General features: G+C 34.8%; 1 protein-coding gene across 2 annotated transcripts; it reads left to right on the forward strand.

Moving 5' to 3' along the window:
* Positions 1–278: 278 nt before the first annotated feature.
* On the forward strand, positions 279–17,528 carry LOC136232591 (protein CHROMATIN REMODELING 5). 2 transcript variants are annotated; one of them, XM_066021821.1, is made up of 31 exons: positions 279–730; positions 1,539–2,376; positions 2,513–2,580; positions 3,290–3,724; positions 4,824–5,048; positions 5,196–5,279; positions 6,747–6,806; positions 6,920–7,023; positions 7,392–7,443; positions 7,548–7,611; positions 8,264–8,357; positions 8,448–8,535; positions 8,631–8,765; positions 9,559–9,750; positions 9,852–9,919; positions 10,799–10,892; positions 11,006–11,130; positions 11,221–11,284; positions 11,477–11,689; positions 12,321–12,563; positions 12,674–12,784; positions 12,894–12,980; positions 13,172–13,354; positions 13,522–13,602; positions 13,720–13,965; positions 14,894–15,049; positions 15,169–15,346; positions 15,418–15,599; positions 15,964–16,317; positions 16,400–16,493; positions 16,610–17,528. In XM_066021821.1, the coding sequence occupies exons 2-31, from the start codon at positions 1,665–1,667 to the stop codon at positions 17,068–17,070; spliced, it is 5,253 nt and encodes a 1,750-aa protein (XP_065877893.1). In that variant the 5' UTR covers positions 279–730; positions 1,539–1,664; the 3' UTR covers positions 17,071–17,528. The 2 variants fall into 2 exon arrangements, with proteins under 2 accessions (XP_065877893.1, XP_065877894.1); XM_066021822.1 differs by having other exon boundaries at positions 279–620.
* The last annotated feature ends 1,227 nt before the right edge of the window (positions 17,529–18,755 follow it).

Consider the following 18,755-nt stretch of genomic DNA (forward strand, 5'->3'; position numbering starts at 1 on the left):
TTAGATAATTTTATTTTACCCTCGACGTGAGAGAGAGAGAGCCACCCTTCAAATTTCAACCCTCAAGCCGCGTATAAAGCTCCAAAAACTCGCATCATAGCCACCGTCCGATTAATCGTCAAACCCACATATGCTTAGCAACGTGGGTTTACTTCATTGGGCAGTTACTAAATACATAATTTCAGTTTCATTCGAATAAATAAAAAACATATAAAAATAAAAGAAAATAACTATAAAACAAACACGTTTCCCTAAGGAAATATAGAGCTCCAAAATCAACCTTATTAACATTACCTTTTGAATAAAACTCCTCTCTAAAAATAAATAAATTCTCTCTTTTTTTTTCTCTCTTAATATTATGCTTTTCTGTCTCTCTCTTCTCTCGCGGACACCAATCTACGATTAATCCAAAATCCCCTCGTCGTCTTCATCTGAAAAATTGCAACGGTGGTGATATCACCGTCCGGCGAGTCTTATTCATCAGCTTCTCCGACACTCTATCCTAAGACCGAACCCAAATTCTTTTAAACTGAAACTCGGACCACGAAACGACTTCGTACATCCTTTTTTATTTTGAATTTTTTTGGCCGCCGGCGATTGACTCACCGACGATTTGAAAGGTGCGCGTGATTATTAACCTGCGCACTTTCTCTCGTTGGATAGTACTTTGACCTAAATTAACCGAAACCTGAATCACTCCGTTTTGTCTTTTTTCTTGTGTCACACAAAGGTTAGCTCCCGTTTTAATAATCGGCTGCCAGTTTTGCATTGATTTTCTTATTTCAGTGTGTTCTGTCGCGAATTTTAGATTTGCGATTACGAATGGGAAGCTCTCTGTGTTTTAGGGTTTATTAATTGGACTTTTAGAGCTCCGAAGTGATTATTTCATTGTATTTGGCCGACGGGCCCATGGATCTGTAGTTTGCTTTGTTTGATTTGTTTTTATTCTCTACGTTGTGTGTTGATGAGTTTTTGCATTTTTAGGATCGGATTTCCTTCATTTGCCAGTTGTTTTCTCGTATCCATCCCAGTAGGACTAGTATTATGCATTATCCCATTTTTTTACTCCTTTTGAACTCTCTTACGTACTTGTTTGTCGCTCCATCTAGTATTTCACTATTGGTTTCAACCCTAAAGCTAGTTGTTAGTGTACTTCTACAATTTGAAGATATTTCGTTTCTTTCAGTTCAAGTTACGATCACGAGTCTCCTTCAACATTAATTTTCCTTCATAGCATATATGTATCAGTGGACCTTTTGCTGCACGAACTACTTTTCGGTGCTAGTTACTTAAATGTGTAGTAACTACAGCCTAAAATAATGATTACTTTCAGTCATTGAAATGCTTTACACTTCCAAACTTCAATTTCTGAAATCAACATTTTCTTTTTGTCTATTGTTTCATCGAGACTTCTGAAAAGGGTCACTTAGAACTATCTGCTTGTGTTTCTGTTCCTTACTTAATTACTGTTATTATTTTGTTGTGGTTTATTTGTTGTTCAACTAATGATTTCATTGATCATCCTATTTGCTTCATAGGCCTACTTGGAGGGTTTCTAGGGGACTGGCAGGGGTAGCTATCTGCTGCATTGTGTCCACAGCATAAAATATCTGATAGTAAGAAGTACATACAAAGTAATCATTTCAGAAAATCCATATGAGAGGATGGCTTTTTTTAGGAATTATTCAAATCAAACAGTGTCACAGAGTGTACCAGATGATAAAGGCCAGGGACAACGAATTGGTACGATGGTGGGTAATGAAGATATAGATATGACATCAAGTGAAAGAGAATTTGATATAAATGCAGATGTGCAATATGAAAGTGAAGGGGAAGATGCTGGTAGGATTCAGGGTGATGCAGCTCCTGATAATGGAGTTAGTGTAAGTAGCTTACATATGCAGCCTTCTGGAAAGAGAAATCCTGTTGGAAAATGGGGTTCAACTTTTTGGAAAGATTGCCAACCTATGGATGCTCAAGGAGTATATGATTCTGGACATGAGTCAAAATCAGAGTATAGAAATGTAGGTTCAGAAGATAATATATCTGATGGAAGGGATGATAAATTGGAATCGGGAGAAGATGAAGAGGGCCAAAAAGATGCGGGTAAGGGCCAAAAAGCTCATTCAGATGTACCAGCTGATGAAATGCTGTCTGATGAGTACTATGAGCAGGATGGAGAAGAACAAAGTGACTCGATGCATTATAGACGATTTGGCCATTCTACTGGATTGAATTCCAGGTCGCACTCAAAACCTGCACCTGTTAATAATAATTTCTCTAGGAGTTCAAGAGCTATACGCAACCATGAAAATGATGATTATGATGATAATGCTGATGGCGATGCTGATTATGAAGAAGAAGATGAGGAAGATGGTAACTACATTGTTATTGCTGTATTCTGTATGTGGTCATCGATATCCTCTTTAAAAATGAGATACACGATCTGTACATGTTATGCTCTTATTGGCACGTCAAGTATGGGACTGAATCTTCATCTTGTTGCTTGCAGAAGATGATCCTGAAGATGCAGACTTTGATCCTGATTATGGTGTTGCTAGTGCCCATGCAAGGAACAAGGTTAATATCATTGAATTGTTGCATCATTTGCTTCCTTTATTTTTACTAGTTTCTTTTTGCATCTTAATTCAAATGAAACTAGTTGGAGTCTTCAGAGACATTGAAAATATTATTATTATTATTATTTAAATTGTCTAGAATGTATTAAAGACCTAAACTATGCAATTGGAGACTTGGATTTTGTTTTTGGCTTAAGAAACCTGAGGAGATATAGATATAGAGAGGTAAACTATCCAATCATTTCTTCCAGGAAGGTGTAAATTTCTGAGTTATTGGAAGATATTAATATATATTATCATGTAATTTTATTTCTCTGCGTCAACAAAATATAATTGGAACATGATTAAAACTGTTGAAGGGAACTTGAAACTCCAACCTTAATTTGGTGGAGGGTACATGAAAATAATGTCAGTGATCAAATTGACGTCATAGTTTTACATTCTTTAATTTAGTGTGGCTGTCAAAGTTGAATAAATTATTCTTTTCTTCTGCCCTTGCCTGGGATTTTCTAAATTATATATGAGCTTTGCTAGCAGAAAATTACATATATTTTCTGTTTCTATTATTTTTGACAAGTAATTTTTGTTCCAAGTTGATTTCTAATTTCTAGGTTGTGTTTGTTGTCTAGCTGATTATGGACTTGTATTGTAGTTTTCTCCACTTTCAATGATTTTGGCGCTCTTATGTATTGCTTGCTCATTAATACTAGGATAAAGACTGGGATGGTGAAGATTCTGATGAAGATGTTGATATTGAAGAGGATGTGGATGTCTCTGATGAAGATGATTCCTACTATACAAAGAAGTCTAAGAGTAGGCAAAGCAGTAAAGGTGGTCGTAGTTCAAAATCCGTAGGACAACGCAAACCATTACATGCTCCTAGTCGTCAAAAGCGAGGAAGAACATCATATGAAGAGGATGAGTATTCGGCAGAGGATTTTGACAGTGAAAGTGATGAGGATCTTAAGAGTGTGAGTAGGAGAGGAGCACATGTTCGCAAAACTAATGCTCGCTCTTCTATGTCTACTGCTATTATGGGAAGAAACGACGAGGTTCGCACTTCTAGTAGGTCAATTCGAAAGGTGTCATATGTGGAAAGTGAAGAAAGTGAAGATATTGATGAAGCGAAAAAGAAAACCCAAAAGGTGCAGTCTACATGCTATATTTTTGCAGTCTTATTATTTTTGTTGTAATCTAGTTGATTATTAACCAGGAAGTGAATTTCTCTCTGAGATTGAATCATTTACACTTACCTCGGTTGTAGTTAATATTATCTGAAAGGGACCCCCCGGAATTTCTGAGTTTGGGGGACTATCTGTTTTCGGAACTTTTGTCTATGACACTTTTGGCTAACATCTAACATCTTACCATTTTCCTTTCTATTTTTGGTTTGATTTTGTTCATATTTTTACTTTCATTTTTAAATCTTGTACTTTCATCAATAAAATGGTCATGTTGTATATGGTGGGCTGTTATAATTGGTACAAGGTGAAAGTAAATATGCTATAATTTATTCAAAATGGACATTAGGTACATGGGCTCTCTCCTTTTATTCCACCCTCTCTTATCACAATTTTCTTGTGTTTTTGTTTTCCTTTTTCCTCCGACTTTGCTTCACTATCAAAAGCCTTTTGCTCTATTAGTCATTAAGATTTGTTTTTGCAGATTTGTTCTTGTATACATTGTACATGCATGCGATTTTGTTCCAGAGACACTATGGTGCTGTCTAGTATTATCCAGACATGCTTTTCAGTGCCCTATATGGTCTTGACTGATCTAATCGCTATACAACATGTGCTGGAAATGATTTAATTTTTGTTAATGGATTCGATAAGTGCTTATGTTGTTCTGCCATAGTCCTTACTCTCTGGAACTTCTTACTCTCATCATCGTTATCATCATTTTGTTCTGCTCCTTTCTTCCTCTACCAAGAAATCTTTTGTTTCATGCTAGTCCTTCAGGTTAGTTTTATGTATTTGGCTGTACACATTTTGCATTTGTGGTTTTGACTCGAGGAACCATGATGCTGTGTAGAAATTATTTAGACATTCTTGGATGTGCCTTTGATTGTCCTGGATATGATTGGATTTTTTTTTTCCTGGGTGTATAAAATGCTATGTTGTTCTGGAATATCATAACTCTCTGGAAACGATGACTGCTGACTGGAAATGTTGTCATGAATTCTTTTTTGGATTATTTCTTGTCCATGTATTTTGCCTTTATTTTTCCAATTTACTTATTTAGGAAGAAATTGAAGAGGAAGATGGTGACTACATTGAAAGAGTGCTGTGGCACCAGCCGAAGGGCATGGCAGAAGATGCTTTGAGGGACAATAGATCAACAGATCCTGTGTTGTTAAGCCACGTGTTTGATTCTGAAACTGATTGGGATGATATGGAGTTCTTAATCAAATGGAAAGGCCAATCACATTTGCACTGCCAGTGGAAATCTCTTGCAGAGTTACAAAATGTATGATCATCGTTATCTTTTGCTTAAGCATATATTTTATGGTATAATTTGTTTCACGAAATTATGATCACTAAGAGATTAGAAAATTTGTATGACTTGTTCTTTCGTTCTGTCTTGTGTGTAAATGTTCTGGTTGTTTGTTTTCAGCTGAGTGGTTTTAAGAAGGTACTGAATTACACAAAAAAAGTGAACGAAGAGGTCAGGTATCGGCGAGGGCTTACGCGAGAGGAGGTAATGCTTTGGGTTTCATATGTTCAGAGTTACTGAGATTGTGTTTCCTTAATTTTGAAACAAGAAACCTACTTGTTATTAATATGATGTGAATAGATGTGCTACGAAAGCATGTAATGAAAATTTCATACTGGAACAATTGAATGGATTTCTTTTCTATTTGAAATAAAGTGGCACATAACTTTGTTGCTCTGCTCGTCTTTTTCATTTTGTAAATAGTGTATTGGTCATTTAGTGATTTATATTTTGTAATGATTGATAATATGTAACTCTGAAAAATAATATTATCAGGATTGGGTCTGTTATGCTCTTAATTGTCATAGTTAGCAACAAAGTTCAGTGTTGATAACGTGCATAGTTTGTAGAAAGCAAATTCAACATTTGTTTCAAATGCAAGGTTATAAAAACCGGACCAGACCGGCCGGGTCAACCCGGTTCAACCGGACCCGGTAGGCAAAACGGTCCGGAGATGTATGGAAAAAATAATTATTAGAACCCGTCCAAAAACCGTTGACCCGGGTGGTTCAACCATCAAACCGTAAACCCGGTCATGGGTTTCAAGGGTTTTTACGGTTTAAATTGGAAAACTTTTGATATTTTGTAAAAAAAATACAGAGAAGAGTAAGAGTCACTAATTCATACTTAATTACTGATATTAATTGTTTTGTACATCCTGTGGTAAAGCCTCGGTAATTGAGGAATATAAGTAATTAATTTAAATTGTATTAATTACAACCTTGCTAATCAACAGATTATAAATATAATTAAATTAATATGTGGACTCTTCAAGTCACTTATTAGCAATATAAAACTAATTAAAGTTTGATTCTTTATCCATAATAATAAAATGAATGTTAAAAAAATTATGCATAGGTCGTATTAATTAATTATTTACAATATTTTTTTAATTCTTCCAGTTTTTGAGAGAGATATTTCTTAATGTAAATAATTTTTAAAAATTTATCTTCTATTCACATTTTTTGAGTTAAATGTAATATTTTTATATTATGAACTAATTATAATTTGTTTTTTGGTATTAAAAAAATTATTATAATTAATAATATAATTTTTATTTATGTTATTAACATTTTACTATATTAAGGAATTAAATGAAACCAAAAATATTAATTTTTATAGGATTTTTCGAACTCCGGTTGAACCCCGGTTGAATCCCGATTGAACCTTAAACCCTCAACCCTTTACCTCTTCCGGTTCTTTGGCCGGTCCGATTTTGACAACCATGTTCAAATGTGACAAAGTGTAAATAATGTGTTTCTATTTAGTTTCTGTTTTTCCTTCGGGGACAAAGCAAATACACGCTCATATGAATGCTGATAAGTACAATGGGACCTCTTAGAAAACTGATTTTTTTTCATATTTGATTCCAAGTCTTCTGTGTGTATGAACCACTTGATTGCTGACAATTGGTTATATGATCTGATAAATTTCGCCATATCTACTTGTCAGATTGAGGTCAATGATGTGAGTAAGGAAATGGATTTGGACCTAATCAAGCAAAATTGTCAGGTTTGTGTTGCCTTCTATTTTTCCAGCTAAGCAGATTTATTTTTCTGATTTTTCTTAATTATTGTTTTGACTTATGATGTATATATGTATATTTTGTAATTGCTCAATTGTAGGTGGAGAGAATAATTGCTGATAGAATCAGCAAAGACAGTTCTGGTAACATAGTGCCGGAGTATTTAGTGAAGTGGCAAGGTCTATCTTATGCTGAAGCAACCTGGTATAATATTCTACCTCTACCATTTATAACTTTTTAAAGCTTTATTTTTTTGTCCAGAGTATCTTTTTTGAAAAATAATAATATTACTATATATTTGTTGTGTTGGATAGTAGATACATTTACTGAAAATATCTGCAGGTTTAGTAGTTAGACTCCAGGTTGTTTGATAAAAGTGATAATGAAGTTTTCAAGTGTTGAATATTATAAATGCTGAAATTGTTGATGATGGTGTGCTTTTGATAAACAATAAACATAAAGTACTGAATTTGTTATGTACTTGTTAAGGTTATTAAACACCCTCCTATTAAAATGCATATTCAACAATTACAGGATTCCTCTCATTGAGTAGTTAATGTTGTGTGGTACAGGGAAAAGGATATAGATATTGAATTTGCACAGGATGCAATTGATGAACACAAGGTAAGATGCTAGTGAAATCCTGATTTAGGCTCCTATTTGTGCTGGCAAATTTTTTCCATGAGACGAATGAGATTGTGTTCACTAAAATTTGTTATTTATGACAGGCACGTGAGGCTGCAATGGCTGTACAAGGGAAAATGGTGGATCTTCAGCGCAAGAAAGGCAAAGGTTTGTATAGTTCTCTATTGTTTTTTTTTTTTTTTTTTTTTTTTGTAGGGGTATCTCAGAGATATTTGAAACAGGAATGCAACCAACAGCATGGGTGTGGTTTTTAATTCTAAAACTCATTAGCTAACCATTGAAAATTCTGTAATGTGTGTATTTTAAATAATCAGTGAACTTCGAATGGTTAGCCTGTTCGTATGGATTGGACTTGAAGTATTGCTCATAGACTTGCTACCAACTATTTAAGTTCCTACTTTTTGAAATTGCGCCTCTTTCAGAAGTTTGATATTAACAATGTTAAATCCTAAGTTGTGTTTAATTGAGTTCTTAAGTTAACATTTCTTTTAGGTAAAGCAGCAATTGTTTTGTTCCTTTTTGCATGCCTTTGATGTGTACTTGATTAGAAAATTACTGTAATTTTACAAATTTTAGCATGTGTTCTATTTATGCTGTAACTTTTTCGTAGTATCAGGTCAGGTCAATTTGTCTAATATCTTCTATTTTTAATTAATTACGATCTGGTTTGGGTAATAATTCATTTGCCAGCACAGTTTCCTTATTGTATATTTTCCTTCATATTATATCTTGAGCTCAGTACTTCTCTCAAGAATAACATATCTAATGTGCAAGTTTTTTTGTGTACCTTATGTTTCAGCCAGTTTAAGAAAGCTTGAAGAGCAGCCTGAGTGGTTGAGAGGAGGAAAGCTTCGTGATTATCAACTAGAGGGCTTGAATTTTCTTGTTAACAGGTTTGAATTGTTTATTTTGCTTGAATGAGAAAAAGGTATATCACATGTTTGTGGTGTAACATATGGTAATCAATGTCTGTTACTTCTCAGTTGGAGAAATGATACAAATGTCATTTTAGCTGATGAGATGGGTCTTGGTAAAACGGTGCAGTCAGTTTCTATGCTTGGTTTCCTCCAGGTTAGCTTTCTATATCATATTCTTCAAACACGTGTTTTGCATAATTTTTTTTTTTTGAAACTATATAGAGCAATCATATGATGTTCCTCCTGCAGAATGCACAGCAAATCCCTGGGCCATTTCTTGTTGTTGTTCCATTGTCCACTTTGTCTAACTGGGCGAAGGAATTCAGAAAGTGGCTCCCTGATATGAATATTATTGTATATGTTGGTACACGAGCTAGCAGGGAGGTCAGTTTATTTTGATAAGCTGATATGAATATTATTTATTTTGATGATTTATCTGAGCGGATTAGATTCTACTTTGATCTGCCATTGATTTTTTAGTTACTGATTCTTAGTGATAAGCTTTTGTAGTGATACTTAGTAATGACTAAGTAGACCTTTAAGTTAGAAAAGTGTTTTCGGTTAAGTTGTCCAAATATCCATTTTCAAGGAAAGAGTCAATGACTGACTATTCTTATAGTACATTACCTGGGGCGGAAATGATGATTGATACCTCAGTTGTTTATTTGTGCCTTTTGCATCTCTCACTAGGAGTTTTGAAGGTTTTCTCAATCTCGTTAGAGGAAGTAATGGAACTCTGGGTGTTAGTGGGTACTTGCCAAGTAACTATTGGCTCTTGTCGTGATTCCTAATCTGGCTTCTCACTCTATTGCTTTCCAAAACATTGATGACTTCTTTTAACACCTTCCAAGCTCTTCAACAGTCATAGCTACTCTCTCTCTGTCTCTACCCTCTTAAGGAAAAGGCTGTTCAGCTCTGGTAGTTGGTTGAATTGTGCTCTTATTTGGGGCACAAACCATATAATTGATTGTCGTATGTTTCAATTGATCTCAATACCTTGATTGGGAGAATTGAATTGTGGATTTAATTTTATGCCATTTCCGGCTTAAGGTTCAAGTTGAACTCTCATTTTTGACAGATATGGATGAAAGGGATATTTTTTTCTCTCTCTCTTTGTTTTCTCTTCATGAATGCATGTGAAAGTAACCTTTTCATTTTATTTGAATCTTTTTTGCAGGTTTGCCAACAATATGAATTTCATAACGAAAAGGAGGTTGGGCGGCCTATAAAATTTAATGCTCTATTGACTACATATGAAGTTGTACTGAAGGACAAGGCTGTGCTTTCCAAGATCAAGTGGAATTATCTAATGGTTGATGAAGCTCATAGGTTAAAAAACAGCGAGGCACAATTATACACTACTCTTTCGGTAATGCAAAATCTCCAAAAAAAACTTAATTATCTGTCTTTCATACTTATGTTTTCAGCTGATATGTTTCTCTGTTTTTTTTTCAATATTTTTTACTGCAGGAATTCAGCACCAAGAACAAGTTGTTAATTACTGGAACCCCATTACAGAACAGTGTGGAAGAGCTATGGTATTATTTTTCTTCATATTTGATTTTGCTGGTTTTGTATGCTGCGGAGTTACTTTGCTTGTCTCGTCTAGTTTGCTTACAGAGATGTGTATAAGAGAGCATGCCATGTTAGGATGACTGTTTGTTAAATTTAAGGTAATACCATCATAAGAATTGTTTTGGTTGTAAAAAAAACATATTCTAGTTTGCAAAACTAATTAAAGTGGAAAGTAGAATGATTTAAATTGCTTGAGATATCAACTGGAGAAAAAAGAGCTGTTTGTCTCTTTAATTAAGAAGGAAAAACAGCAGAGTTTGGTGAGAAATCTGCTAGAGCATAGTGAAAAAGAAAAAAACAAAAATCTGCAGACCTGGGCAAGAAAACTGAAGCTTTTACAAGGAATAGAATACAAGCAACAAAAACGTACAGCTATATCTATAAGAAAAAGTAAGAACAGTGATTGCGGCAGTGTTCTACTTGGAGAAGATCGAAGCAACAACATAATGACTTATACGATGTATATTTCTTGCATAGAACTTCACTGTTGCTTAGGGGTGTACACGACACGAACCTAATACGAACTTAGTGGGTTAGTGTTCTATCAAACATGTAACCAGTCATTTTTGGGTTGACTCAATATTGACATGAATTTTTTCAAGCTGGGTTGGAGCTCATGTTAATCCGGGTTGACACAAAATATTTAAAATTATTACCATATCTTATTCTTTTACATGTCACCCTTAAGAGAGTAGTAAAGTTACCAATGATTTACGAATATGACACTGACCTCCCATTTTTTTTTTTATTGAGATGATATTTTACTTCTGAGCTTATCTTTTGATTATTCATTTTCTTATTTCCTTAGCTCATTCGGTGTTCCCTTTTCATGAATTTGACAGGGCTCTTCTTCACTTCCTTGACTCTGATAAATTCAAGAGCAAGGATGATTTTGTCCAAAATTACAAAAACCTTAGCACATTCAATGAAAATGAGGTCAAGCATAGGCTTATTTTACTTCTCAAAATTATCACTGTTGTTTGTCCTTTTTCTATAATGCTAATTTTCTCCTTTGGAAACTGAATTGTTTATTTATTTATTTCATTTAGCTTGCTAATCTGCATGGGGAATTGAGACCCCACCTTCTCAGAAGAGTTATCAAGGATGTAGAGAAATCCTTGCCTCCTAAAATTGAGCGTATTCTGAGGGTTGAGATGTCTCCACTCCAAAAACAGTATGTACTATTTTAAATTTCTCTTTTTGTAGTTACTAATTTTTTTGTTGATAAATTTGTTACAATTTTGCTGCTGCTTACATTTTTTAGGTACTATAAATGGATTTTGGAACGAAACTTTCATGATCTAAATAAAGGTGTTCGTGGGAATCAGGTCATATTTTTTTTCCCAATATTATGTGATGATTGCTTAAGTCTTGTACTATAAGAATTACAGCAATAATTGTGTAATTCCATTACTTGCAATAATAAGGAATGGGTCATGTGCAGACTTAAAGTCATGTATATCTGGTTTTGTTTTTGTATATAGTGAAAAACTGAGACTGCTATGCTTTTATAATTGCAGGTTTCACTTTTAAATATTGTGGTGGAGTTGAAAAAATGCTGCAACCATCCGTTCCTATTTGAAAGTGCAGACCATGGTTATGGTGGGGATTCTGTCATTAATGATAGCAGCAAGCTGGAGAGAATGATCTTGAGCAGTGGGAAGCTGGTTATCCTTGACAAGTTACTTGTTAGGTTGCATGAGACAAAACACCGGGTTTTGATTTTTTCCCAGGTTTGTTTCAGAGATATTCTGTTTGGCATAGTGATAGTCACCTAAGTTATGGAGGGTTTTAGCTTTTTCGTGCATATAGGTAAGATGATTATGCATATGAAAGAATTTGATTGTTAGATCTCCATGTATCCATTTCATTATCTGGTCTCGTTTTTTATTTTTTGACTAGCTTTTCTGGTTAAGTTTTTCATGTATCTTCTTAAATCTTAAGCCAAATATTTAACAACCCAAACATTTGTATAGTTTGTTGGTATTTGGATGGATATGTTATTTTAAAACAGATACCCAATATTTGTATCAATGGCAAAATAATATTTGTTTGGTAACCTAAAAAAATTTCTGGAGTGAATATGCACAGAAAGGTATCTACTCTTTTTTGTCATTTGTTCAGATTCACATATTACTTGAGAGGTAGTATCCATCCACAACCGGCAGTTTTTCAGGACAGTAATGAATGCTATGGCATGATTCAAAATATGTTATGTGATTTTTGCTTGAAACTTTTTGCAATCCTAGGTTATCCAATTGGGTAGAAGGTTGATTCATTTTAACTATGTGGATTAATGTGGTCTTAAATTATAGATGTATGCATATGAGAAATTAATGAATTGCAGTGTTGTAAATGCCACAGATGGTTAGAATGTTGGATATACTGGCAGAATACATGTCATTTAGGGGTTTCCAGTTCCAAAGGCTTGATGGTAGTACAAAGGCTGAGTTGCGTCATCAGGCTATGGAACATTTTAATGCACCTGGAAGTGATGATTTTTGCTTTCTTCTTTCTACCCGGGCTGGGGGCCTGGGCATCAATCTTGCTACAGCAGACACAGTTATAATATTTGATTCAGATTGGAATCCCCAAAATGATTTGCAGGTGTTTATCTGGATGAAAAATAAAATCCATTCCTCTAATGTTGTGTCTCTATTTTCCCATTGAATTATAAGAATTTTTTTGTTAATTGGTTTGATTTATTCATCTATTAGGCAATGAGTAGAGCTCATAGGATTGGGCAACAAGAAGTTGTAAACATATATAGATTTGTCACCAGCAAAAGTGTTGAAGAGGATATCCTTGAACGAGCAAAGAAAAAGATGGTTGGTTCAGTTACATAGATAGATTTGCTCCTGTGGATTCTTTTGATTCTGCACCACTGAATTAAACCAACTATTTTATGATTTGTTTGTGTTGCATGTGTTTGTATAGGTTCTTGACCATTTGGTGATCCAAAAATTAAATGCAGAGGGAAGATTGGAAAAGAAAGAAACAAAAAAGGGGAGTTATTTTGACAAAGTAAGGATTTATCTACAGCATTGGTCTAATCTGAACTTCCTTGTGTACATTGTCTAAATAAGTTTATATCCTTACGATTTCCTGATTTAGTGTTTTGTTTTTAGATTGTTGTATGACAGCTTTATTATTTCACATTGCTGTTTAGTGGCCCATATCAACACTCATACAACTTTTTCAATCTGTAACTGTAGAATGAGCTGTCTGCAATATTAAGATTTGGTGCTGAGGAACTATTTAAAGAGGACAAAAACGAAGAAGAAAGCAAGAAGAGACTCTTAAGTATGGATATTGATGAAATTCTTCAAAGAGCAGAAAAAGTTGAAGACAAGGAAGCTAGGCCAGAGCAAGGAAACCAATTGTTGAGTGCTTTTAAGGTAAATTTTGTATAACCAGTGATTCAACTGTGCTACTTTTTGTCTGACTTTACCTGCTTTCATTGTGTTCAAGTTGCTGCCGTATTTTCAGTTAATTATGCAGGGCATGGAGATGGCTGCATTTGCTATTTGTACTGCTTTTAACCTGGTTCTTTAATAATATACAGGTTGCCAATTTCTGTAACGCTGAAGATGATGGGAGTTTCTGGAGTCGTTGGATAAAACCTGATGCTATAGCCCAAGCTGAAGTATGAGCTTGTTATGTTAAGATTATTTAACATATCATAAGTCATGGATTTTTCTCTTGAAGTTTCAGAGGTCTTCTATGTATTATTATTGTTATCATCATCATTTTCACTTGACAGGATGCTTTGGCTCCTCGTGCTGCAAGAAATAAGAAAAGTTATGCTGAGGCGAACCAATCTGAATGGAGTAATAAAAGGAAAAAGAAAAGCTCTGAACCTCTAGAATCACAGGAGCGAATGCATAAACGCCGTAAAGCCGAATATTCTGCACCCTTAGTACCAATGATTGATGGAGCTTCTGCCCAAGTGAGAGAATGGTCTCTAGGGAATCTATCTAAGAGAGATGCACTACGTTTTTCTCGCGCGGTAATGTTCCATCTAATCATTTCAAGCTTTTGGATTTCCCAAGAAGAATAAATAATTCCTTTCAGCACAGCATTGAAGGATACTCTTTTTTAAGTATTTATTTTCTTAATGTTGAAGAAGCATGTTGCTAATATAATTTGAAACATCAATAGCGATTTCCTTTTTCGGTTAGATTATTTCACTTTATTTTTCATGTTAATTTTAGTATTGATTGGTATTATCATGTTAGGCTAATGGTTTAGTCTCTTCCAAAAAGTTCTAGGATAAATTTTGTAGTCATTTTCTTATTTCTTTCCGAGCGTTCATTTTTTTTGCTTTGCTTTGTGTTATTCAAGTGAATTTGAAGTTCATTTATACACCAATGTCTGGCTAGGTTAGTTAGATCTTCTTTGTTTTTGCTTCTATCTTTTCATTTTGACCCCAGGATTACTTTTAATAGTTATATGATGCCCTTTTAAGAATAGTGGTAGCTGTTTTTTTTTTGAGCTAATAATGTTAGTTCCTAATTGAGGTTAGAATTAACTATCAGTTAAAAATTCCAGTTCCTTGGAGATGGAAGTAGTATTCCTGTTTGCAAGTTAGTAACCTGCAGTCGATTATGTGGATGGACATTGTTTTTTGTTAAAAGAACACTGTATTAGATTAAAGGTAGATGTTAGACAAATACAGAAATTGGGGAATTTTGGAGCTCTAATATGGTCATAGGTGGCTTTTACTGTTTCTAAAGCTTCTGAATCAATTGCTTGCATCTAAAGAAACTTCCATCGTGGTACCCCTTTATCAAGTCAAGGTATCAACTATTAAAGTTTATCTTACAATTTCTCATTGTAGCGGGGTTTTAGATTGTAACACTAATTTAGATTATCTTTTTTACTTCATGCGGAATCAGTATCAGTTTGTTTGTTCTTACCACATTTCTGTGGGACAGGTAATGAAATTTGGGAATGCAAGCCAAATAGACCTGATAGCTGAAGAGGTTGGTGGATCATTGGCAGCTGCTCCAACTGAAGCACAGATTGAGCTTTTTGATGCTTTGGTCGATGGCTGCAAAGAAGCAGTTGAATTAGAAAGTCTGGATCCAAAGGTATCATGCTATCATGTAATTCTAGGCTCCATGTTTCGTTGGAGTACTCAAAACATTTCTCGATTTGGAAAGGGTATCATCAGCTTTTCTTAACAATTATGTATGGTCAATAATTATAGGGTCCTTTGTTAGACTTTTTTGGTGTCCCAGTGAAGGCTAATGACCTACTGCATCGTGTTCAAGAACTTCAGCTACTGGCAAAGCGTATTAGTCGTTATGAAAACCCCATTGCTCAATTTCGAGTTTTGATGTACCTCAAACCTTCCAACTGGTCTAAAGGCTGTGGCTGGAACCAGAGTACGTCTTTGTCTTATTTTCTGCCATCATTTGCATCTTATGAATTAGTAATAAATATTGTGGTCATGCAGTTGACGATGCGAGATTGCTTTTGGGAATACACTATCATGGATTTGGCAGTTGGGAAAAAATAAGATTAGATGAAAGACTATGCCTTTCAAAGAAAATTGCTCCAGTGGAATTGCAACACCATGAGACTTTCCTACCACGTGCTCCGAATTTGAGAGATCGTGCTAATGCACTCTTGGAAATGGTAAGCTATTACTGGGGTCTTGTTTATTGTTGTTTAATCATATTTCTTTTTGCTATGCTTATATTTGAATTTGGAAAACACACTGAAAAATCCTTTAAGTTCAATGGGGACAATGGTTAAAGTTTACCCAAATAACAACTTGCAGCTAAGCAGAGATATAAGATTAACTGTTGTGTTCTGCTATGTTATTATTCTCTTAAAATGTATCTCACTAGTTTATACTCTTCTTCTAAAATATGTTGTAATACCAACATTCCAAACACCTGAAGTGTTTATAACTTTGTGAAAGTTCATAGTTTTCTTTCGTACTTCGGGAGGCTTGATGTCTTTAATTGAAAAGATCATACTTTTCAATCTGGTGCAGGAAGTTGCTGCGGTAGGAGGAAAGAATACAACTTCAAAAGTAGGTCGTAAGGCCTCCAAGAAGCAGAAGGAAAGTGTCGTCAACATCCCAGTCTCTCGTGGCAAGGTGAAGAAAGGTAGACCTGGCAATGCAATGGTTAGTGCTCCGTTGAGCAGGAATCGATCGCATAGGCTTCAGAAAGCTGAACCTTTGGTAAAAGAAGAGGGTGAAATGTCAGATAATGATGAATTACGTGAACAGTTTAAGGAAGTGAAATGGATGGAATGGTGTGAAGATGTTATGGCTGATGAAATTAAAACCTTAAGGCGACTTCAGAAGCTGCAGACTACCAGTGCTGACCTTCCAAAGGAAAAAGTATAATGCTTTTACTGTCTTCTGTCTAGTTTGTTTTTTGTTTGGTGCTGGATTTATCATATGGTGAACTTTTTTTCTCCAGGTGCTTTCGAAAATTCGAAATTATTTGCAGCTTATTGGACGGAGGGTAGACCAAATCGTGTTAGATTATGATGAAGAGCCTTACAGACAGAATAGTATGTGTTGCGTCCATCAAAATATTTCCATTCCCTTTCCTCAATTCAATCTGCTTTTCAATTCATTACGGACACCCTGTTAGTCTGACTTATAATTTAATAAATTCTTGTTTCAGGGATGACTACGCGGTTATGGAACTATGTGTCTACCTTTTCAAATTTATCTGGGGAAAAACTTCATCAGATCTATGCTAAACTTAGGCAGGAGCACGGAGAGGAAGCAGGGGCTGGACCCTCCCACATTAATGGCGATTCTAGTTTTTTCCCTCTTACTCGACAAAGAGGGTACAAAAATTCGAATTCCCATCAAATGTCAGAACCAATTCAAAAAGGTCATGATAATGGGAAATTCGATGTATGGAAGCAACGAAGAAGACCTGACGCTGATACTCAATCCCAAGTTCAACCCCCCTTTCAAAGACCAGTCAGTAACGGTGCACGTGTAACTGATCCCAACTCATTGGGGATTCTAGGGGCTGCGCCCCCTGACAGTAAGCGTCTTAGTAATGATAGAGTTTTTCGGGTGCGTCAAACAGGTTGCCCTCCAAGGCAGAACTTCTCATCAGGTGTAAAGTAATCATAGTTTCCGAAGGACGGAGAACAGCTGATTGAATACTGATTCCTGTGGCTTTGCCTTTTTGACGATGCATCGTGTATGCCACCAGATATACTATGGAATTCTTTTTCATCAAGGAAATAAAGCATTGCGGATTCCTTTTTGTCCTACATGGCGGATTAGAAGGCTTTTTGTTAGATGAGGAATTCAAATCTCAGTGGCAGGTGGCTGAGAAGAAGGAAGGATAAACTCAATTAACATGAGCAAGATGCGTGTATCTTGCAACAATTTTTTTTTTTGGCTCTTAGAAAATTAGTAATATCTTACGTATATAGAGTGAAAAATTAGGGAAAAGAAAACATTGGCATCTAATTCAATTTTGAATATACATATAAATGAGCAGGCCAGTTTACATGTATCATGCCATGTGAAAAGTGTACATTATCGGTTTTTCATAGTTATGAACAAATCTACTCTCACTTTGTTTGGTGTCTGATAGAATGATCAAATTGGCTTATGCCCCTTCTTTACTAAAATTTTATGTAGATTTGGAAAGTCACTAGACATTACTTACCAAATGATAAATCTATATTCATTCATTTATTTTATTTTTTCCGCAATGTTCGGGTTATCAACAAGGTTGGTTGTGTTCTGATTAGGAGTTTACATGTGCTTCATTTCATATTACACTGGAATTGTAGTGGTGTCTCTTTTCAACAGGTGATGTCCTGACTTGAGTGCCTCTTTCCCTGGTTCGCTATGGTACATGCTTGGGCTTCGCTTTTCTCCGGATATGTTGAAGTTGGAAATTGCCTCAACCAGGCTTGGAAACAGTTTACTGGTAAATTATTATTTGTTTATGGCAGTGGCTGCGGCCAGCGAGGATTACCTCTAGTTATAGGTTTTATTATTAGTTATAATAAGTTATGGCTACCTTATGTTTAACTTTTACTTAATTAAGATAGCGATGTACTTTGTTTATATTTTTAAGTATTAGTGTCATTTTTGTGGTTATGCTTTAAACATTAATTTATCATAGCCAAGTAGCTGTCACATGAAAAAAACAAACAGAAGAAATAAGATGAAAGTGGGTTATGTGGTCTGAATTAGACAAGAGATGGTGTGGTAGACGGGCCTTTTATCACTTTATCTCTCATTTTGCTTTCTCTACCTCATACTTCCCACTTCCAAATCTCACGTATGCTGTGACAAAATAGGGTCTAATTATGTTTATTTTGGCTTCTTGTACGATAATTATTTCTTTTTTGACAATAGATTCTTATTATGTACTATAGTTTCATTTGCTAATCTCAGGTCCTTTTTTTTCTTATCTAATTAGATTCTACAAGTATAGTAGTGTTCACATATATTCTGACATCGGTCAACCTTAGATTTAAGGCTTTATTAGAATTTTTTAAGGCTTTATTAGAATTTTAAGTGGAGATCAAAATCTTTGAAGCTTAAGTAAATTAGGTGAAATATAGTAATAACTATGAAATAGTTTATGGTGTTGGGAAATAAGTTTGTGTAAACTAATCGGGTTCATATGTGCTTACATGAATTGTTAACCGTATTTAGTAAATGTGATACTAAACAATTTTAATTATTGAAATTTTTAGGGAAAAGCACAGAAAAAATGTTTGTAGTTTGTCCAATTTGTAAACAGTGTGGTATATTTTACTTACAAAACAAAGTATTACAATTAT

The sequence above is a fragment of the Euphorbia lathyris genome, chromosome 6 (genome assembly GCF_963576675.1).
Source record: "Euphorbia lathyris chromosome 6, ddEupLath1.1, whole genome shotgun sequence".
Lineage (NCBI taxonomy): Eukaryota > Viridiplantae > Streptophyta > Magnoliopsida > Malpighiales > Euphorbiaceae > Euphorbia > Euphorbia lathyris.

Excerpts from the sequence above, each read along its gene's own strand:
- LOC136232591 (XM_066021821.1), top strand. The coding sequence starts at position 1,665 with ATGGCTTTTTTTAGGAATTATTCAAATCAAACAGTGTCACAGAGTGTA. Across the intron at positions 5,049-5,195 it reads CTCTTGCAGAGTTACAAAAT|CTGAGTGGTTTTAAGAAGGT; the intron begins GTATGATCATCG and ends GTTTGTTTTCAG. Across the intron at positions 9,751-9,851 it reads AATTATACACTACTCTTTCG|GAATTCAGCACCAAGAACAA; the intron begins GTAATGCAAAAT and ends TTTTTACTGCAG.